At 40.7% G+C, this 23155-nt stretch overlaps 1 protein-coding gene across 1 annotated transcript; it reads left to right on the top strand.

Annotated features, from left to right (window-relative positions):
* Positions 1-2585: 2585 nt before the first annotated feature.
* LOC145778047 (cilia- and flagella-associated protein 57-like) lies at positions 2586-17781 on the top strand. The gene is made up of 25 exons (XM_082589448.1): positions 2586-3932; positions 4305-4420; positions 4911-5093; positions 5476-5616; positions 5712-5839; positions 6363-6546; positions 7115-7268; positions 7701-7839; positions 7914-8079; positions 8687-8800; positions 8868-9080; positions 9207-9380; positions 9537-9698; positions 9895-10020; positions 10340-10463; positions 12889-13079; positions 13418-13591; positions 13830-13988; positions 14293-14433; positions 14853-14972; positions 15539-15670; positions 15833-15976; positions 16236-16386; positions 16914-17020; positions 17484-17781. The coding sequence occupies exons 1-25, from the start codon at positions 3758-3760 to the stop codon at positions 17559-17561; spliced, it is 3696 nt and encodes a 1231-aa protein (XP_082445574.1). The 5' UTR covers positions 2586-3757; the 3' UTR covers positions 17562-17781.
* Positions 17782-23155: the final 5374 nt, after the last annotated feature.

The raw sequence follows: 23155 nt of genomic DNA, 5'->3' as shown, positions 1-23155 counted from the left end.
TTAGCTTACCTACCTCAGCTACATCATCATGTAGTGCCCCATATGACATAGGCTAGCCTATGGTACCCTGTTTAAAAATCTAAACTGTAAAATATTTTATTTTCAGTACAGCTATATTGACTTTCAGAGAAGAATATTGTCACTCTAAATTCATTATCACCATGCTAAGTACTGAGCAGTAATGAGATAACTTTCAGTATTGACCCAACATGCTATCAAACTCAAATCTACTTGCAAGCCTATATCTCAAACTACTATCTACTCAGTTGCAAAAAAAACATCCACTTGGCCAGTTCCGTTTATTTGTTTTGTTGGAAAAAAAACAAAATTATACAAAACAGAATAAACACAAATAATTTGATATTGAGTTCTGATTATTCTTTATGAAGTTTGGCTATTGATCTAAGCTTGCGTTTGAAGGTTAGTGAATATCCCAATTGCATATTAATATCCCAATTGGATATTCACTAGGGCTGTTGAAGACAATGATACACACACAAGGCTGTAGCAAACGTTTTTAAGTGTGTAGTAAGGTCTACAAGATTTCTAACATTGTAATTACTTACCTTTACTGGCTTACTCACTCTGCGCTTGAATGAGAGCTGTTAATGTCTTCTTTCCTTGCGTATTGTGAAGGTTGGATACAAATGAATGTGTTTTTTCTGATGGCACTTCTTCTTTCCAAACAGGCCCACGGTGGATTTTATTTTGCCACCCACCTTTTTCATGTGTTACATGTGCCTGTAGCAATGCTATTGGCAATTCGTTCTCTGCTTCGCTGTCTTAGAAGATAACTAACCAGTGGTAAAGACTTATTTGATGCAGGCTAAACAAATAATTTTGCATTACTTTTTGCCTCTTTCATCCTCATATATGTGCTGGTTTGTTGTATATTCCACCATACAGGGCCATGATGTTAATGATGAACCAGAAAATAAACTAATGTGCTTTGGCATGGTTCAACTGTGGATTGCAGTATTTTATAGGTCAAAACGTCTTCAACTTTGCTTTATTGTTGTGTATAAAACGTCCCTCTATCAGGGGTTCCTAACCTTTTTTGTTCGTACCCCTTTGTCAGGTCAGAGCATTCTTGTACCCCCAAAAAATTCTGATTGAATGTTTCAGGTATATATTGCTAAATTAAATTGCTTTATAGCTCAATTAAACGTTAAACCGATATTTCACACAAAATTGCAAAAAATACCAAAGGAAATTAAATGTCAGAACTTATTTTGTTTGTCACTTGTTGCTGCTTCGTTGATAAAATTCGCTCAAACGGTGGTTCAAATTTACTCAAGACAACACGAAAATCATCTTCCAGTTGCAGACGATTTCTGTACTTATTCTTGATATACATCATGGTCAAAAAGCCATTTTTACAATGATAAGTTGTTGAGAAGGGAATTAACACTGTCATGGCTTCCATAGCAAGACTAGGAAGGTTTCATAGTAACACACCAAAAATCTTCTAACTTTGATTTATCAAATAGCCTAGCAGTTTCAAGTTTGGCAGCTTTTAATTTCGATGATGTTCTTCAAATTATCCTCATCCGACATTTTTGTTAAATCAAAAAGAAATGGGTTTATAATCCAACGCTGGAAATAATTCAAATCACCAGCAAAAAAGTAACCATCGAAAGAATCATCCAGCATCTTTAACTGGGAAATAATTTCATTTTTGACATTTTCGCAGCAAAGAGTTATTAGGAATTTGATCAAGACAAGGACAATTAGCAAGGGGTTTCCATTTTCATTTTGAGCAGCAACAAGTAAAAAAACATATTGTTATGAGACAAAGAGGCTACTTAGCCAACTAAATAACAACAATTATTTGTAAATAATTGTTTTTTTTTTCAAAGCAAAGACCGTAATGGCATAATATCATTTACAATTCCAAAATAAAACTGTACTGTGAAATCTGCTTGAAAAGCTGCTCTGTGGCCCAAGGATCTTCATACCCCTTGGTGTTTAATCTCGTACCCCAAGGGGTACGAGTACCCTCGGTTGGGAGCCCCTGTCTAATTGCTCATGGCATGAACAGTAAAGAGTTTGGGTGTTCATCAGGATCATTAACCTAATAGCCTATCGCTTCTAGCACTAGTTGCAACATTCATTTGATGAAAGTGAAACCAATGACATGCAAATTGTTTTATTGCTTTATGATGTGCTAGAAAAGGTGATCATTGCAGCATTGGTTAAACACATGTCATACATGATAAATACTTATTTCACTATCGCAAGCGAAGTTAATATTGTAGGACTGACTTGTATTTACAACTCCAATTTTTACTGCCCGCAAAACTTGGCATGTACGTGTTTTCTAATTGATGTCTGATAATGAACTTTGGAATAGTAACTTGCATGAAGCTGACTTCCTTTCAGTGTTCGCAAGAAACTTATGCAATTCGCGAATCACTTCATTCATGCAACAATCAATTTGGAACTTTTTATTTGACACAGTATGATTTTAGATCTTGGCAAGAATGTTGCTGACATTTTACTATGAAATGACTCTATTGTGATAATTTTATAAAATTTGCTTTTTTGCTTAGTAAATATAGTTAGATGTATTCAGTAACTTTTATAAAATATCTACATAAAACTTTCACCATCATAAAAGTGGCTTCCTTGGTGTGTTATTCAAATAGAAAGTCTTGTAAATTTATGCATATAACTTACTGTATCATGCAATTTCTATTGTTTGATTTTATTTGAATAAGATGCTGAAAAAGCTGGTTTTATAGTGACAAAAGATTTATCGACTTATTTATGTACTAAGTATTCAATCATATGGTTGCATCATAAATTCACAAATCCTTGTATCATTCAAGGTTTAATACCAAGGTTTAATTCATATCGTTTACTGTTTCTGACCTAAGTGAGTAAAATCAAATAAATTTATTTTCATACTGTATCTTTACTTTTATCGTAAACCATATTGTATCAAATGGTTTCAGTATATAGCCTGTGGCTCTTAATAAGAATCTGAGTGTGATGCAAAACAATATTCATTAGGCTGTCATTTATTACTACATGTGTGCTTCTCTTCATTTTTGTTTTATTTTTTTGCTGTTTGTTTTTTGGGTTTTGTGGCCGTGCTGACTACAGACAAATAGCCTACTATATGATCTACTATTCAGGCACGTTTTAAACCTTTCAAGGTTATGCCGCCTTTTCCCGTTCATTGACGTGCTGGTAGGTCTATCCTATATGGACTATTGTAGTTAGTAGTCTCTTTTTCGTCATGGATGAAATTCTAATACAATGACAATTGACAACAAATTGTGTTATTTCTTGTGTGATGTCTCATTTTGTGGTTCATATTTGCTACAAAGTAACCGGCTGCATGTCTGAGTACTCAGAACGCGACGTTCGAAAGGATGTGCGTTCGACACCGCTCCAGAGCACACAGTTGTGTCTCGGCTAAGACTTTTAATGGCATACCAAAATAAGGGAAGCAGCTGACTCAACGACTAATATGTCCCTTTGCTGCTTCCTATTGTCTTTTGCATTGCATGTGTGATCGCAGTGTACTGCAATGGATGCAAAATAAAAAAAAATACTATTAACCACGACTTTTGTCAAAATTGATTTTACATGTTTTTGCAATACCAAGTCATGTTGTGATTCTTCGTTTCAAGAGATTTATTTTCCGCAGCTATCAGATGTTTTTTTAAATAGGTTGCATTATTAATTTTCATTTATCATAGCTTAGTTGTTTAACTTTTTTGTGAGATTTGCTCATATAGCTGCAACTATGGCGATAGCTGTGGCACAGTCGCATCATATATTTGGTCTGCGTTCGAATGTGAATGGAAATATCAACTATCTTGATGAGCAGACGGTCATCTTTCCATCTGGGAACCAGGTTGTTCGCTTCAACATCGACCAAAAGCAGCAACGATTCATACCTGGATCTGACAAAAGTCAAGGTTTCTATCATTTTCTATTCTAAACTTTCACAGAATAGAAACTATTCTAGAATAGATTCGAATCCTCCACTATTCAAAAATGTCCATCTTTAAGTGTTGGTGTCACACTTGTCGGTATCAACGTGGCTTGATGGTTCCCGCAATAATCGAAGGATTTCTACTTTGATTTTTTCACGCATTATTTCTATAAAAAATCTCTATAAACGAGTCATTCTGTCACTTTAAATTGGAAAGTAGGGGGAAGTGGAAGTGCGACTAAAAACATGTAGCGCCTCTCCCCTACCGCTACATTGAAAAAACAGTAGCGCCACTGCTCCACCAAAAAAGTAGCGCGCTACTGCCGATCTCTGTTTACATGCAAGTATCATTCAGGTATGACTGCGTTGGCTTTAAGTCCGAACCGACGATACATAGCCATCGCCGAGAAAGGAGAGAAACCGTCCATCACTGTGTACGATCTCCTGCATGATCAGTCTAAGAAACGGAAGGTATTTCTTATCTAACGGACCACCATCTTGTGGTTGACCAAAGTGCTGGCGAATATTGGTTTGCTTGGCCACATCACATCAGTTCAAGAGTGTATCCTAACTAGGTTTTAGTTTTTCGGCTTATTGAGCAAAATTTGGGAACTTCAAGCCTTGGTCCGAAATGAAATCTCAGCCCTAGTTTTCATTTCGAGATCTGGAAAATAAACATTGGAGCTAAGAGAAGAATTTTGCGTTTGAAGTAACATTTGGGAATAGGCTGTTAATTTGACTCTCTAAAACTTGGTTTTGGTGCTTCATTTCTATAGAAAAGCAATTCTTTGTGCATTCGAAACTATTTAGCAGTTATTAAGCTTATGAGTGTTCAGCTCAAACATGCTTCGTTTCGATACAAAATTACATGTTACTCCCCCCTCCCCCCTAAACATGTGGCATTCATTTGTGGTCTGTCATGCCTTCACATTTGCTTCACTAACACGATCACCAATTACAGACGCTTCCTGCTCCGGACTTGCAAACTCATGAGTTTGTCAGTCTCGCTTTCTCACCAGACTCCAAGTACCTGATCGCACAGGGCGGAAGACCGGATTGGATGCTGGTTTATTGGGCCTGGGAGAAGTCGTCTGTGTTGGCCACAATGAAGACAACCAATCAGACAGGGCAGCCCGTGTACCAGGTGCAACAATTAAGTCTAACTAATGATTAAAGCGTTTATGGGGAGATTGCCTTCCAGGGGTATGACGAATTACTATCAGCGCTGTGCTTCCCGACAACAACAATGTAGCATTTCTGTACATCATCAAACTTGATAATATTCTAAACTTGTGATGTGAAAAACACTTTTAGGGCGCCAAAAATTGTCATAAGTTATTTTCGTTCCATTATATATTTTAACGGATCGTCTGTTGGAGGGAGATTAACAACAAACATCACGTTGTCCTCGTTTATTGACGTAATCCAGTTTTGACTTGGTTGTGTTCATGAGTTCATGACCACCTTCATGGTCTGGTTCACGAATCAGGCCTTTGCGGTTCACATCGAAATGTACGTTGCCTCAGATCAGCTTCAACCCTCAAGACAACACACAAATATGCGTCGTGGGAAATCACATCTTCAAACTCTTCCGGTACGCTGAAGGGAATCTAAAGCAATTTGGATTTCAAAAGATGGAGCCGCAGAACTACCTCTCGCATGCCTGGGTAACCACCTTTGTTCAATTTCATTCATGATTACGTTGCTTCAACGTTGTATAGTGTACTTATCGTGTTCATGTTAATGAGACGGCATTTTGCAGGTGTCGGACGAGCGCGTGGTTGTCGGCAGCGACACCGGGCGGTTGCTTTTATTTGAGAACGGAGAGTTGAAGGCGGAGTTCCATGCAGCGCTCCCGACCGGATCGAACGCTGAAAACAACAGCATGAGGTAGGTACCTGTCATATATTCAGATTCGATTCCCTCCTCGGTTGCTCTTGTGTTTTAGCGATTGCTTATCCCGTTGACTAGACAGCTCTCTTGCGTCTCTGGTTGGTTGTGCAACATGTCTCCATCAATCATTTGAGACTTCAGTCACTCCAAAAATCATCAGGTTTGATATTCCGTTGCTCAGTTATGCGAAAAAATAACAAGGCCCAGCGTTCGTGGCGCAAGTCTACTATGCTTGTGCGGTTCAATGACAGCAACAGCTCTGCTCTCAGCGGTACCGTACTTGGGTAAAAAATGGTTCACTTGCACACTCATGCAACACTGGCACCGCTGACATCCTGGGTGTTCAACTGGGAAGTCCTGTGTCAGTGATCCTGACTCAAGTGTGCAGAAATTCTCAGAAGATTATATGTAATTATGTATTTCACAATCAATCTTTTTCATTTCTACGTGTAATCTAGGATTTAGTTTACATCATATTACAAAATCGCTTAACCCGACGTTCACTGGTTTGCCGTATTAGGGGAAGCACCAGCATTCTCCACGAAGAATCAATGAGCGCCACTGGTGGTGGGATGGCAACCACGCAAGTGACGTCAGTGGTTGCCCACTCGAAGGGTTTTGCGTGCTCCGGTGGACCAGGGATGGTTCATTTATTTGAAAAGACAGACGAGAAGGATTTCTATCACAAGACCAGGCTCGTCAAGGTTGGGAGGAGCTTGCTGATGCTTTTAATGACTTTGTAAAGTTTGCAACATGTAAAGCGCCAAAACATCTTCCATTGTTCACTGCTAATATTCCGCCCGTTCGTTTTGTAAGTAGTTAGACATAAGTTACTGTATCAAAAGATCCAAATGGTTGTTGTTGTTCTGGCCATGTTTGTCATATAATCGATGATGTCCATCACACTTTTCTCGTATCCATGATACCCGGTGGTTAAAGATTTAAATTAAGCAGAATAAAAGGCGAGGAAGCCAATCTTAGTGTCCATTCAGGCACGTCTTTAAGTGTCCTGCTACACAGTTGCATGCTCTTGAGCGGTGTCGAACCAGGCTTTCACTACTCGGCTATGCAGCCGTCCATCACATGATGATCCGAGTCAACGTGACAACAAAACCGCCATAGTGATCCAACAATGCCGTTAACGTGACGATGCTCGGCTTGCTTCGATTCAGAAAGTCAACCTACAATAAACAATGACTCTATTAGCTTGTCCCTGCACTGCGATGCATCATCATTTGCCGTCCATCGAACATTTTATTACCCCTCCCCCAGATCCCACCGGACCCCCACAGCACGGACCCCAGTCAGGCCGAGAATCAAACCATCCTGACGCTGACCATCAGCCCCAGTGAAGAGACACTGGTTGCCGCCACCGACAAGAGCCAGCTCTACAGCATCGCTCTATCCGCGACTGACCTCGGCAAAGGTAGGCAGCGATTGCAATCGTTATTATGATCTCACAGTTTCATTTGTTACAATATCGTTGCAAGCGCTATAATGACTAATGCTGGGCAGGTAATTGAGGATGGTAACATCAGAACTTTTAGTAAGGGCGAATGGGTTTCCTGGCCTATTCATTTAGTGAAAAAAAAATTGGACAATAGTCAGTCCAGCTGTGAGAAGCCCGTAAGAGACCAGGACGTTTTGCCACGTTGGCGAATTTAATATATCTACATGTGTTTATAGCACAGTACACTATTTAACTGTTACTACACAAAATGTTTGAAAATGAAATGCACTTTTTTGATTTCGTGACAACTACTTATCTTGGAGGGGTACAGAGCAGTTGGCTTTAGCACTTTTTATTCTGCACAGTGGTGAGTTGGTTGTTTGTGAAACCTCCAATTGTCTTCTGCAGGTGAGCAAGCCACTTTTGAAGCGTTGACTCACTCCTTCCATAGCAGCAGCATCACCGGACTGGACGTCTGCATACGGAAGCCTCTGATAGCCACCTGCTCCCTCGATCATTCCATCAGAATATGGAATTATGAAACAAAGTATATTTCTTTTTTATTTTTGGTCAAGTTACACGCGAGTTGGTTGACGTTAATTTCTTGTTGATATTTTTCAGCACGTTGGAATTATACAAAACCTTCCAGGAAGAGGCTTTTAGTGTTGCTCTTCATCCATCAGGACTCTACATCTTAGTCGGGTTCAGTGACAAACTTCGCCTCATGAACATCTTGATCGACGACATCCGTATTTTCAAAGAGCTCACCATCAGAGGATGCAGAGAGGTTGATTTCTACGTTTTTATTTTTAAAATTTTTAATTTTTTTTAATACCAAGCAACAACAGATCTTGACGTCATTCACGGTGGAAAGCGACGAGCAAACAATGAGATTTTTTTAAATTGTTTTGAGTCGTCCGAGAGTTGTATTGTTCTTTACACTTGAGGCTATTCAAGCTTTTCATTAAAACTAAGTTTTATATCTTGTGCTCGATACAAAAGCTCCCATGTTTCTCCTTGGTTCCACGAGACCCATGACCATGGAGGCTGGGATCAAGAGGAATCTACTGGGGGTGCAGGGATCGCCAATAGCCACTCCATTTGTGTGTTGTTCCATCTTAACATGAGCTTCTCTTGGATAGTCGGTTGGCAAGTGTTTTGTTGCATCTAGAACATTCGTGGTCTGTAAGTATCGCACCAGAACTCCCTGGCTGCCGATGAGACTGTGGTGTCTTGAACCATCCTTGTTAAAATCTTCATTCTTTAAATCAGTTGTCTTTAAAAGTAATGGGATTGCGTCATCACTTTGTCATAGCGACGCCATCGAACCTGCGTATTAGTTAGAAGCAAGTTCATCCTTTCTGACGTCATCACATCTGTGTTGTGTTTTCCAGTGCGCTTTCAGCAACGGTGGCCATCTGTTTGCAGCTGTGCATGGGAATGTCATACAAATCTATTCGGCGACCACCTTTGAGAATGTATCAAACCTAAAGGGCCACAACGGGAAGGTGAATGTTTGCATTGCGCACCTGACCCTGCTCTGTCGATCATCTCACTGAAACTTTCCTTGGCCAGGTTCGTGCGATCGCTTGGAGTGCTGACGACAACAAGCTCATATCCAGTGGAATGGACGGCGCGGTCTATGAGTGGTCTGCCACCCAAGCCAAGCGGGTTAATGAAGTCGTCCTCAAAACCTGTGCCTACTCAGGCGTGACCGTGTCGCCGGCAGGGAAGCACACATACGCGGTCGGATCGGATAAGACAATTAAGGAAATCACTGAATCTCAGGTCGGACGATTGTTGTTTGCTGTGATTATTGCCTCTGCTTTGTAGCTCGTTTTCTTGTTAGAGCAGGTTTGCCGCCGTCTTTCTAGCATGTCTGCGGATGTTTAATGTGTACTTCTCTCTTTGCAGATCATGAGAACTGTAGATTCTGGAGGAACCACTCTGACACAAATAGCGATGTCTCACACTGGGAGGATGCTCTTCTGTGGCACCATCACCGGAGCGCTGCGATCGATCAAGTATCCGCTGACGGATAGTGGGGATTGGACGGAGCACCAGGCGCACTCGGCCCAGATAACTAAGGTTTGCTATACTATGTTGTTTCTAGCCTACACGAAGCAGACGTAGAGCAGATATGTGAATGTTGTTAATTAACTAGCTGAGCTGTATTTATTACTTTGCACAGGCAAACACCGTTTACCATCTGCACCAAATGACTGATGGATGTTGTTGTTGCAGATGAAGATGACCTACGATGACCAATACCTGATCACAGTGTCGGAGGACGGATGTCTGCTCATCTGGAGAGTTTCCGACAAAGAAGGAAGAGGAGTCAAGCATGACAGAGAAGTTCCCTATGCGGAAGAAATCCTCATCACAAAGTCAGACTTGGAGGAAAAGGTAAATGGCGAAGACGTCATAATTGCATCGATGCGTTCGAACGTCATAATGTTGTTTTATTTGTCGCGGTTGACGTTTGCTTTGAAAAATCCCCTTTAAAATTGATACAATGAGTGGCGATGTTGTCGCGGAGGACACTTGAAAACTTCATCGCAGCTTAATCTTAAACTACTTCTAAGCCAAATAATTTGTTTAGAATCAACTGATGTCGGAGCTGAAGACCCGCGTGGAGGAGCTGAAGATGGAGAATGAATACCAGCTCCGATTGAAGGACATGAATTATAACGAGAAGATCAAGGAGTTAACCGAGAAGTTCATACAGGTGGGCTCCTGGATTGGATGCTTGCCTGGGTTATAAGTTGCACATTAACAAAACTCTTAGAGATCAACCAGCATGTAAACGTGTGGTTGTGAAATGAGGTGATTATGGCGTCATTGAACGTATGACGTGGCTGGGGCTAAACGAATGCGACAAGTGTGCAGAGCGAAAGAAACTAAATAAGTGACTTTCCTATGACGCTAATGCAAATGTTTGGTTATTTTGCAAGAGCTTTTAGCCTTGGTTGCATTAGTTGCTTGACTTTCTGTGCAAGCATTCACTGACAATTCACAGACGAACCTTTATATTTTACACCGTCCAGGAAATGGAGAGTTTGAAAACAAAGAATCAGGTTTTGAAGACGGAGAAAGAGAAGGAAATCGCTAAACATGAAGATGAGTTGGCCGAAGTTGTGGACAAGCACTCCAAGGACATGCAAGACCTCGGTGGGTTGCTTGCTTTGTTGGTTTTGAACAACTAGAACACAGACAAATTAGCATCTCTGGAAGGGGGTACTACGACAGTTTATCGAACGACTATTGATCGAACGACTATTGATCGAACGACAGTTAATCGAAACGACAGTTTATCAAACGACAATTAATCGAACGACGGTTAATCGAAACGACTGTTCATCGAACGAAAATTAATCGAACGACTAACCCTAACCCTAGATAAAATTTGTTTCGGGAGATTCGTCGTCCGATAGACTGTCGTTTCGATGAATTGTCTTTCGCTAAATTGTCGCGTCACGTGGAGTGGATTGAATCGTTGCACTTGGCAAATACACATCAGTGTAACCACTATCTAAGCTAAACAGTTAAAATAAATTTACCCATTTATTGTACGTGCAATAACTGCTAAAAAAACATAATTTTGAAAGACAAGTTTAGTTTCATCAGCAAATGATTTGTAAGAAAGGAATTTGGAAATGGCTCCATCGACAATTGCAAACTTTCACTCCTCTCTTCATTTTTCTTCAACGAAACCCGGTCTTTATTCCGAAACATCAGGGTCGACCAGTTATCTGCAGTGACTCCTCCATTTCTTTGTCTTCGGCATCTTTAATTTTCAAGGCATCTCAAACGATATCCACGCAATGACTCCTCAATATATTCAGTATTCGTCCACTCTCTTCACATCATTTCCACATTATACGTTTCTATTCTCGTTTCTATTGTTTACCTTCGCTTGATATCTATCTTCTTTATAGCCTCCATTTACCTCCATAACACATCACGCCTCGTATAACTTTTATTTCAGTCTGCAAGAAAGCATTCTGCCACAAAGTGTGCCTGATATTTTTTGAACCTTATTCAACCCGCACGTATCCTTGCCGTCACTGTTCTACTGGTGCAATTATTTATTCTTAACTTCTCCAAGATATCAAAACTCTGTAAACTTGTATCTCATCATCTCCCAATTTTTTGTACGTTTCATCACCTACAATACCTTAACATCTTCTACATTCAAAACTCATCCTACTCATTAATCTTCCACGAATACCTGAGCATCTCCTGGGCACCCAATACTAGCATTTAATACACTGAAATAAATAGCATTACTCACTACTCTTTTGCCACATATGGCGCATATAGGTCCATAACATTGACTGCCAGTATCTTATTTGTTCATTTTATTCTTATTCTCATTGCTTTCGTTTTATTCACATTTACTTTTAAACCTTTGTTTTCCAATGCATTGTTCCATCTGACATACTTTTCTTCCATATCTTCCCAACTGAGTTCCATAAGCAAACCGCCGGTGTACAAAATTTCCTTCATTGTCCTTCCAGTTCATCTGTTAAAGCATCCATAACTATGACAAAAAGCAATGGACTAAGTACTGACCCTTGATGGACACTCACTTTCGCTTCAAACCATTTGACATTTTATTTTCCAGTTTCACTGTTGTCTCAACTTTCTTGTACAATTCCATCACAGCTCTTACATCTGGTTCCATCCAGGGATTCTATACATCTGCTTCCATCACACATTTCTTTTTTAATGCCTACCAAATCACCTCTCTCGGAACACGATCGAAGCTTTCTCTAAATCAATGAAAACAAAATACAGTTCTTTTCCGATTATTTCATATTCTTTTTGCATCTGTACAATTGTACATATGTACATCTTAATAGCAAATGTCGCATCTATTGTATCTTTTCGTGTCCGCTGCATGAAACCCATTTTACTCCGTAGCCTACATAATAAATGGGACTGCTACTATTCGGTGAGTCCGATTCGGTGAGTCCGATTCGGTGAGTTTCTAACCTCTAACCCCTAACCCTAACATCTAACCCCTAACCCTAAAACGGCAATGATAATTAGGCTACGGTACCCAATAATTAAAAAAAAAAAAATTAAAAAAATCACTGAATAGGGATCGGACTCACCAAATCGGACTCACCGAATTGGACTCACCGAAACGGGCCATTCCGATAATAAATGGTAGCCTAGCTCATTGATGGTAGCCTGGCTCATTGATGAACGCATCTTTTCCGCAAATAAGTCCAGTTCTAGTCACAGATTGCTCTTAAAACTGAAAAAATTATGTAAGTAGCGACTTGATGACGCTGTTGTGGAGACACCAAATTTTTTTAAAGGGAAAACTAAAATGTGAAAAGTTTTTAAATCTCTGAAACTCCGTAAACTGGGGTTCTGTGTTCACATTTTATGTGGTATTTTAGCAACATGTAGAAGCTTTTTACAGCTTTGTAAAGGATCATTGTTGTTTGCTAGGATCACTATATATTAGAATCGCTGGATTGAACTTCTTGCGGCTAAAAGCTTATGACGTCATCTGCACTGACCGTTGATTTGGAATTATTCAGTTTTCGCTCATCTTTGTTTTTCATCATGGCTTCCTCAGAATCAACAAACAACCAGAAACTGATGCTTGAGTACGAAAAGTACCAGGAGCTACAGGCCAAGTCCCAGAGGATGCAGGAGGACTACGAGAGGCAGCTCCAGGATGCGGATGAAGGGAAGGAGCAAGCTCTGGAAGAGCTCACCGAATATTATGAAACGAAGCTACAGGAGAAGAGCGCGCAATTGGAGCAGGTTTGTTGTTGTGGCAGCGGATGGGATGGGACCTCCTTCTGTCGCTAACAGTCGTCTTCAATTTAAATCATAGGCATACTGTTGGAAACCTGGTTCGCCTTCCACCAACTATCTAGCACAAATTCATCTCCAAAATGTCAATCCCTTGCGTACCGGGTTGCTGCAGGGTTATGGCTCGGTGCTGTGGTGAGGCCGTGTGATGAGGGAATGCTTCAGGCATATTTAAACCAAGCTGGTGTTGTTGTTTTAACAATGTATCTTGTGTTCCTACCTTGGAAACTTTCTGGCTTCACATCAATCACTTGAAAGACCCCAGAAATAATAGTCCTCCTCCCCAGGCTAACGATGAGGCTCGGCAGCAGCAGAGGGAGTATGAGGAGACAAAGCGACAGATCGAAGAAGATGCAGATCGGGAAATCCTGGACATTAAGAACAAGTACGAGAGGAGACTACGAGACGAGATCGAGACAAACATGCGGCTGAAAGGAGAATCTGGCATCATGAGAAAGAAGGTGAGTCCTCATCTCTCCACCGCATGTTCATTACTTGATGTCGAAGTATCGTTAAAAGTCTGTAGCTAACGGAACTCGATATCTTTTTATACTGATCATGTCATCAATGACGATTGTTTGCTGCAAGACTCCTCGACCTCACATCACTCCAAAATGTTTGCATGAAGATTAAACTAACAAATGCTTTTTCAACTATATTTTGACATTGAAACTAACAATTATGTTGTTGTTGGGATAGTTCAACAGCTTGAATAAAGAGATTGACAGCAAGAATGAGGAGATCAAGACAATGCAGTTGGAGAAGATGAAACTGGAAAACGTGATCAAATCCTTGGAGAAGGACATCCATGGATTGAAGAAGGAGATTCAAGAACGCGATGAGACCATTCAAGATAAAGTAACTTCTTCTTACCATGTTCTCTGCAGCGTGATTTAAGTCCTAGTGATTGTTGAAAGGCTCCACTTTGTTCAGTGATCGATGTCACATTGCCAAGCCTTTACTTAAGAAATGACTTGATCAATTGTCTCGTTTAAATGCAAGGATTTGAACATAATTGAAATCCTACTCATAGCGAAATAATGACGTTGCGAGTCCTGAATGTATCTCGGCACAATCAGGATGCTGTTTGTTGTTAATGACGGGAACGAAGAAAGGAAATAGTCTTCGAATTAACCTCCTAATAATCGCTTTGACATCCCAGGAGAAGCGAATTTACGATCTAAAGAAGAAGAACCAAGAGTTGGAGAAGTTCAAGTTTGTGCTTGACTACAAGATCAAGGAGCTCAAGAAACAGATCGAGCCACGTGAGAACGACATCAAAGCCATGAAGGAGCAGATCCAGGTAAGAAGAGCAGGAAGAGTCACGGTAACGTGTGTTATGAGAATGATCACCCCTACCACGATTGGTGGAATGACCACCCCTATCATGATTGGTGGAATGATCACCCCTACCACGATTGGTGGAATGACCACCCCTACCACGATTGGTGGAATGACCACCCCTATCATGATTAGTAGAATGACCACCCCTATCACGTCGCCAGCATCCACGGATCGCCAGTAGCTTACGATGACGCAACCGTCTTTGCGAACCACGGCGTTGCCCGAAGCATTGAAATGCTGAAGCAATGGTCGAGACGAGGTACTAGATGCGAGTAGTTTCTTAAAGTTTTCAAACTAAGTATAGGGATTATCGTGGGATCGTTTCATTGTGTGGGGGTTGTAGACATCGAACGTAGATAGTGATGACGTGTTGCTTAGGAAATGGAGAGCGAGCTGGAGAGATTCCACAAGCAGAACACCCAGCTGGAACTCAACATCACCGAACAGAAGCAGAAACTGAGAGCGACCGACAAGGAACTCCAGCACGAGAGACAGATGGTGAGAAACAACGTGGTGGATTAACTACGCTATTGGTTCTTGATTTAACAAAAATACATCGGGTTAATCTGCTCTTTCATCTTCGACGTTTTTGGCATGAAGGTGGTTGCTATTTTGCTGCACCCCTTGACAACAGGTTAAATTGTAAGTACAATTACTAAATTATAAAGCAATAAATAGAATCACGAGGCGCTTAAAAACTCCGTTTACTACGTCAGCAACAGCGGGAAACATCGCAGAGTGGTGACCGAACGATAAGTAGACTAAAAAGCACCTGTTTCAGGTTGTGTGGTCATTGGTCAATGATGTTTACCCGGGGCTTGGGTTTTACATTCGCAGGTTATTGTGGTGGAATGCCATTGATCCGGTGTCCTTCAGTAGCAATGCCATCGATGTATCCGAATAAGGAAGAATAGAAGTAAAACCAGCTCTCGGTGTTTTTCCTTTTTTTTTTGTGATATAACTTAGTAGCAGGGAGATGATCGATGCCCTTTTATTAAGTATGACATCACCATCGATGCAAGGGCGCTTGAAGCTATGGCCGCTCACAGAACCCGATGTTGCAGGTCCGAGATGCGGAGGCAGTGAGCAGGAGGATGAAGACGGACATCCATAACTGCGTCGGCTTCATCCAAGAACCTAAAAAACTGAAGGAATCAATCAAACAAGTGTACGAAACGTACGTGCACGATGACGTGGTGGGTGCCGGGTCGTTTCACGCTTGATTGATTGTGGTTTAATTTCTGTATTAAACAAATAAAATAATTTGTTCTCCGCAACTTCCGCACACTTGAAGATGCCTTGCTAATCCATTATTATTTCCCACCACTGATTGTTTTATAATGTTCACACGTACTCAGGCTGAGTCGACGAGTGTTGATACTGACATCCAGAAGGAGTACTCCAGACAACGTGAGCATTTGGAGCGGTCAGTGGCGTCTCTTCGGAAGAAGCTTGCCAAAGACACAGAGATCCACAGATCGGATAATGTCAGGATTATGCAGGTGAAACAATTATTGTGGGGCTTTTCGGACTGAAAAAGCCTCTTGCAGTCACATCAGCTTTAATTTTTGCACGGCTTTTCACATTTTCAGTGCAGGTTGTTTTGTTTTAACTTGTATTCATCGCGTTCCTTGCAAGCATGGCCGGAATTCTCCGTTTTTATTTAATTATGAACAACAAAGTCAACAATTTCGCTTTATGACGTGGCATGAATGTTCGAAAGAATTCCTTTGATTCAAACCGAAATACATGATGACGTAGGAGAACGTGACCCTGATAAAGGAGATCAATGACCTCCGTCGTGAACTGAAGTTAACCCGAGGCCAGGTCACTGTCCTCGAAGCGACGGTCGGAGCAGTGAGAGCTAAGAACGGCAACAAAGCAACGAAAAGGGCTGAAACATCGACGCCAGGTGAGGGATCCCGGATGTCATCCCTAGTTGAAGTCTTGCCTCGTCATAACAGGAGACGGCAGTTTACTTCATAGACTTCATGCTTTTCAAGCAATTCCCGGCAACCGGTTTTACCGCAGGTTCTATCAATTGACAATTACAAAAAAAAAGGAAGATGATCATTATTTTAGTGAAACTGCCATCGCTGTATCAGTCACAATGAGTCTTGATATGGATTGGCTGAGGTCATGACGTGTTGTGACGTCACCCTACTCGCACCATACGTCAATCAAATTACTTTCTGATTTGAAACGAGGACGAGCTGCGCTTTGCCAGCTTCGTAACAGAACACCCGATAGATAATGAAGGTTTCTTGAACAAACAGAAGTGACCTCATTGCCTTGAGCAAAAATGACAATGACAAAAATGAAATTTATGTGAATATAATCTGGGCATGATTAGAAGCGATGCTTTTGTAAACTTCTATGCCGTCGACAATAGTTTGATTGTTGGGCCGTCTTGAACTGACACATATCGTGTCTTTTCAGCGTCGACAGGCAGCGCCGTTCGAAGTGTGAACCGACACAACTTTGAGGAGGAAGCCACCAGGATCATCGACATGCAGAAGACCGAGATAAGGAAACTACGCAATCAGGTACCCGATAAAGCCATCGATGTCATCATCATCCACATCTTGTTTACAAATTGTGCATATGTTCCCCGGTTGCCACATTATAACTCTCCAAGTTTTAAAGTCCACTAAAATATTTATAATATAATTAAATTCTAATTAGCTAGCTGATCTATATAAGTATTTGTTATTGAACAATCCCATTTGTGAGGTGAAGATCAACCATTGTTTACACCAACCTAGCCGCGAAGAAGTCGGTTACGTTTGCTTGACATACTCACCAGCACAGTAGAGGTCTGAACGGTCACCGCCATACAAAGCAAACGATTCAAGTTTTGTGGTTTCACAATTATTAAGAAGAATATGGAAATTTGTGAAACTCATCAATTTTTAGCCTTTTGAAAACTTTAATTTTACTGGAGACCTTGCCATGTGAAAGATGTAAGCTAATAAATAGGAAACATGATGAAAATTTCGTGCTTTGTAGATAATGGACTTGGACGATCAGTTGGCTAGGCGGCCGCTCTCGGGGGGAAAGCTACCCCCTATGCTTCTCACACAGTAACCCCAAGCGTTGTCGCACACTCTTCCGAAATCCATTTTTCCTCCGATCCTAACGTTTCATCGTTGTGAATGCGCTTGCATCTTCATGAGACACTTGATGAAACTAACCACTTGGGAAATGAGATTTCGGAAAAGTTTTGCAGAGTTTTTGTTTTGTAATGGTATACCTTATTTTTCTTCGTTCTTTGTAATAAATTATACCGTGGTTGGCATTCACTTGATCACAAAGTACTTTTAATGTGTTGGCAGTTTTCATGAAAGGCTTCGGTGTCAGTAGACACTTTAATATAGGGCAGTTTGCCTTGCAAACCAGCTGATTGCAGTCCTATGACTCGGCACGTGACTTGCTCCATCGGCAGCGTGAGTGCAAGAAGGATCTCAGTGACTGCAATCAGATGGGTTCATAACGAAAATTTCCCTACATTTTCTAACCGATGCGCACTGGTGGCAACTGGTTTGCGCGGTAAACTGTCCTACGTTAGTGTCTACCTTCGGAATAATGCTGTACTAATCCATGAAGACGCCAATACAGCATCAAAATATGAAAGCAGGCAAAGATGATGACCATTGCATTTAAAGTCAGTCGGTCATTAGCCTAAGACAGTTATCGCTTTTGTTTTGTAAAGAACTGCGTCAAGAGCCTCTACAAATATGCAAAAGTACCAGGAATAACCATCAAGGTTTTGTCAGTCCGAGGATAAAGATTCAAAACTGACCAACCACGTAGAACAGAGGTCACCAAACTACGGCCCGCGAACTGATTTCATCCGGCCTGCCAGGTGCTGCAGAAATAACAGCTGCACTACAACTGTTAAGGAAAACAGTTACCAAAATTGTTCGTTCTTATAGTTCGTTGTTGGATGTTGAATTTGTACATCTTTCCACCAGGCAGCCTACAGGTTAGTGTTCTGTTTTCATGATTAGGCCACCACAAATGGGGACAGCCTAGGCCAAATTTGGAAAGATGTAGCTGAATGTTTTTTAAGAGCACGATGCCCTGTAGTGTATCATAGCAGGGGATAACTTTTCCAGCAACTTTTTGATTTTCATCACAACTTTTCTATTCCACCGCTGACTTTGTTATTTATTGTGCTCAAGTCAATGGAGATTCTAAATAGTTGTATATCTTTTCGGAATTTGCATCCGGCCGCAGCTGTTAATCTCGCAGCCATCCGGTCCTCAGAGAAAAAAGTGTGGTGACCCATGAACTAGAAAGTAGGTTACGGTACTGTAGCTTTTAAAGTTCGACTTTTATCCGACCTCAAATCTTCACACGTCCAACCAATAAAACCTCAGAAATCTTGGTTCCTCTCAGGGCTGAGTCTTCGAGTAGTTTTGGTCCCGCTCTTCAGCTGTCACCTATCGTACAATAATCAGTGGCGGATCTTCGGAAAGCGCCGCAAACATGCCTTTTTGGGGGGCTAAAGTAGGCCACAATGTAAACCTTTCCTTGTAGAAATACCCCTAGACTTCCTCAACTAAACCTTATTCTATTGTTTCTAACAATGTTTCAACGTATTTGTAAACAAGCAGTAGGCCTACTGCGTTTCAAAAAAGAATTCTGGACTCGATACTTGCCAAGGTAGCCAAATTCTGGCGCTCGTATGGGTTTCAAATAAAAATTGGTCGACTGTAGACTAAGTGTAATCAAGTTCTGTGATTCAAAGCCTCTCGACGGGCATGGAGCCCAACCGTTTTCATTACTCCAAGGGCTGTGTTCTTTCAAACGAGCACCCCCGTCGACTGAAATCAAGACACCCATTCATGCCAGCCGATGGACAAAACATCTGTGGCTAATTGGGAGGACCATAAATGAAAATATCAAGCAAATGAAATATCTTCTGACAGGCAGGGCCGTAGCAACAAAGAACGTGGCCCCTCCGAACATAAGTCCGGGGCCCCTTCCAACGCAGAAACTGGAATGTGGTATTTATTTTACACAACATGCAGGGTTTATATTATGTATACACAGTAGAGGGCACAGTTCCGCTAATTAGCGAAGCTAACGCTTTGGTTAGCGGATTAGCATTTTCGCTAATATTTAGAAATTTTAGCGGACTTGTTAGCGAAAGTAAGTTTATTGGAAATCCGCTGATTTCTTTGTTGAAAGCTAACTTTTACATTAGCTTCGCCCACCACTGTGTATACTATACATAGGTCTACAGTGACAGTGTGGACATAATATTCCATAATTACGCAAAGCGCTTCTTGCGAGGCTTGGTCTGCACAAATTGTAATGGGTCATTGTCCAGGGATCTGGCAATCTTGTTTTCGATGGTAATTGCAAGAGCAGATAGCTTGTCATCTGCCACGGTTAAGCGCAGGATATTCTTGATCAGTTTCATTCTGCTGATGGTCTTTTCAGCACTGGCGACAGTAACTGGTGTGGTCGGTCAGAAGAATTCTGGTGCAAATGCAAAGATTCGGATATATCTCCTGAAGGCTGTTCTTGTGAGTAGGGGAGACTCGGGTAAGTTGGCCCAGCAAAATGAAAATTTGAATTTGTGAGCTGATAACAAAACATATGTTAAAGCGAATGCTATTGAAGAGTAGAGAATTCATCACTCTAAAAGTGGACATATTCTTGCATCAAACAAACATTCTTAGGTATATAATTTTTCAAGTTTTCCGAAAAAAATAAAATGGACCATCTTGCCTTCATGTGCGGGTAATTTGGCCCACCATGGAAGGTAAGTTGGCCACGTGGGAAACATGTCCATCTACGGTATATTAAACAGTGGAAAAGTTCTCTTTCTCCCCAATTTGATTTTCTTTCTAATTATTTCTTGGTTTTATAGAGGCATACATACCGTACATAAATTATTCTATGTATGCATTCATGTATGGTTTATAATAAAATCTACTATTAGGCTATAATGCTGTATTTTACCTCAGTAAACTTTTTTTACATGAGTAGCCTACACCAAATAAGCTTTCGAAAATAACAAAGGTTGTATCAAACATCATGTAGTTGGAACGGCATGCCTTTATTCCTAACGATCTGGTCACCTTAACGATACTGATAGGTGGGACCTTGTTTGCAATAGGCTACAAACCCCATTTTTGCATGGGTACCAATATCGGAACATTTTTTAATGTATCTCCGAAACGAGGTACGTTTTAGACCGTCGCTTGAGAAGTGGTTGATACACATTTCCGCGATTGGTTTTCTTGATTAGGCTACTTAGCCTACTATTATTACCATATGGGTTAGGAATAATTTGTGGCATAAAAACGATGTTAGGAAGTGTATTATTGTTATTGATCGCTTAATGCTGATGTAAAGCCGCGATTTACTTACTTTGGATACTTGATGATAGGCTACTTCAATCTTGCAAAAATAAGTCATCGTATTAATTAGTCAATTATTATCATTCTATGTAATACCTCATGAAGGCAAGTTGGCCATGGTGGCCAACGTACCCACCCACGAAATGGGCCAACTTCCCTGCATGGCAACCACATTGCAAAAACTAAAATTTATGTCAAACTATCGAGCTTCTAACAACGGTTTCACAGTCAAAGTGAGCCTTAATAACCACTCTAGCGCTGCACTCACTAAATAATAACCTTTCTTATATAGTAAGAAAAAAATCACTCGACATCTAAAAAATTCTAAAATCCAAAAATTTCAAAAATTATAATTTTTCATACAAAAATCGTGCTCACATGTTTATACTGCTTGCTAGAGCCTCCCAACCTGGTGATAAGATAGTTTCAACAGCACTTTCTCAGTATGCGTACGATACGTAACAATAACTATTTTAGTTAAAAAATTATTTAGAGTGGGCCAACTTGCCTACTGGGCCAACTTACCTGAGCCTCCCCTACGTAAAAAAAATGCTTGCCGTGACAAGTCGTCTCTCTTTCACGATGATATACCGTAAATAAAATGATTCAATTCCATTATTAGTTCGTTTGCATCAATGTCTCCCATTTTATTTTTTTGCAGTGATTTTCCAGTTTTATTGTCCGCCCCATTAGCTCAGTGGTTACGCGCCCGACTCAATCCCACGCGGCGCAAGTTCGACTCTCGGGATGTGCGCTTGAGCAACGCATTTGAGGACTGCTCTTCATTCAGCGGCACCTATAGTGAATGGAATAATTTCCTGGCAACAACACTTCAATAATCGGAAAACTTCACTCTGCCAACCTCGGTTACCGGCCCTGCGTCAAGAGCCTCTACAAGTATGCGAAACTATCGCCTCTCGAAAAAACTATCCTCTTCTTCAGGCGTACTGAGCAAACTTAGAAAATTCACTACTAGAAAAGTTCTAATCAATATTTATTATAGCATTGTACACTCGCACCTACAATATGGAATTATCAACTGGGGATGCGCACCCACAAAATACTTGAATAGAATTCAGGTTAGACAAAATAAGATAATTAAAATCGTTACAGGAGCATTTGAAATGAAAACTAAATTACTGCCACTCTATCAAGAAAATAAAATACTAACTGTTAATTCTACTTATAAACTAGAAATAAGCAAATTTATGTACAAATTTTATAATAATAAACTACCGGAAAACTTCAAAACTTTCTTTACACATGTATCAGCTATTCATTCGTATAACACCCGACGTTCAAGCTCCAATTCGCTTTATACTAAACTGGCAAATACCCAATTATTTCAAAAAAGTTTAAAATGCATGGGAATCAAGGTATGGGACTGTTTACCTCAAAATATGAAAAAAAACATGAACAAAGGCTTCAAATATTTCAGTAAAATGTGCAAAAAACACTTCTTCAATAATCAAGAGCTATAAAAACGACATCCACTACCTGACTATGTTAATTGTTATTATTGTTTGTAGTATCTGTATTTGTTTTTTTCTGTTCTTCCTTCCTTCTTCTCTTTTGTGTCAATTTGCAACAATATTAACAACGCAATACTTTCTTTTGTATAACTATTTGAATGAGAGAGTGCAGACTCGACGACCTCCTACGCCTTCAGGGCTACGGTCTTTCGCACTCTCTCATTGGATGCACACTGTCAGTTTTTGTTTTATGTGTGTTTCGGCGTTTCGCATCCAAACAAAAATAAAAATGACCATCCATCCTATCAGGAATAACCAATCAAGGCTTTGTCAGTCCGACGATAAAGATTCAAAACCAACCAAGCCAACCATTTTCTCTGAGACACTTCTCCAGGCTGCTAGCGTTGTAGGCCTACAGAAATTCAAACAACTTGTACCACTCTACGAGTTGGTCAAAGCGCAAAGAAACAGAATACATGACCTGATCAGTGAGAACAAGAAAAAAATGCGATTTGAATTTTTCTTCAGCAGAAAGACGACTCGAATCATCAGCACAGTCGTAACCAAACATTCTCTTCCTACGTCGTACAGTATTTTTTGAAAACACCTGCTCAATACTAATAGCCTAAGCTCTGCTATTTCGCGTGCGTTTGTCTTCCAAACCACGTGGTTAGTCTTCCAAAAACTTCGGCGGAGGAGCCGTTATTCCTTGCGGGGCCCCCTCCGATCGGAGGGCGGTTGCAACGCCTCTGCTGACAGGTGTCAAACCCTTAACAATGCTTGATATGAACGACTCGGTTACATGTCTTGTGATGCAAAGAAATTTATTCTC

This window comes from Aplidium turbinatum, chromosome 10 (genome assembly GCF_918807975.1).
Source record: "Aplidium turbinatum chromosome 10, kaAplTurb1.1, whole genome shotgun sequence".
Taxonomy (NCBI): domain Eukaryota; kingdom Metazoa; phylum Chordata; class Ascidiacea; order Aplousobranchia; family Polyclinidae; genus Aplidium; species Aplidium turbinatum.
Note: the sequence above shows the minus strand (reverse complement) of the source record. Positions and strands in the feature narration are given on the sequence as shown.

What these genes read in the sequence shown, in the direction of transcription:
- LOC145778047 (XM_082589448.1), top strand. Translation starts at nt 3,758, where the DNA reads ATGGCGATAGCTGTGGCACAGTCGCATCATATATTTGGTCTGCGTTCG. An exon ending in AGTCAGACTTGGAGGAAAAG is followed by an intron (nt 9,699 to 9,894) that starts GTAAATGGCGAA and finishes TAATTTGTTTAG; the next exon opens with AATCAACTGATGTCGGAGCT. An exon ending in CAAGGACATGCAAGACCTCG is followed by an intron (nt 10,464 to 12,888) that starts GTGGGTTGCTTG and finishes TGGCTTCCTCAG; the next exon opens with AATCAACAAACAACCAGAAA.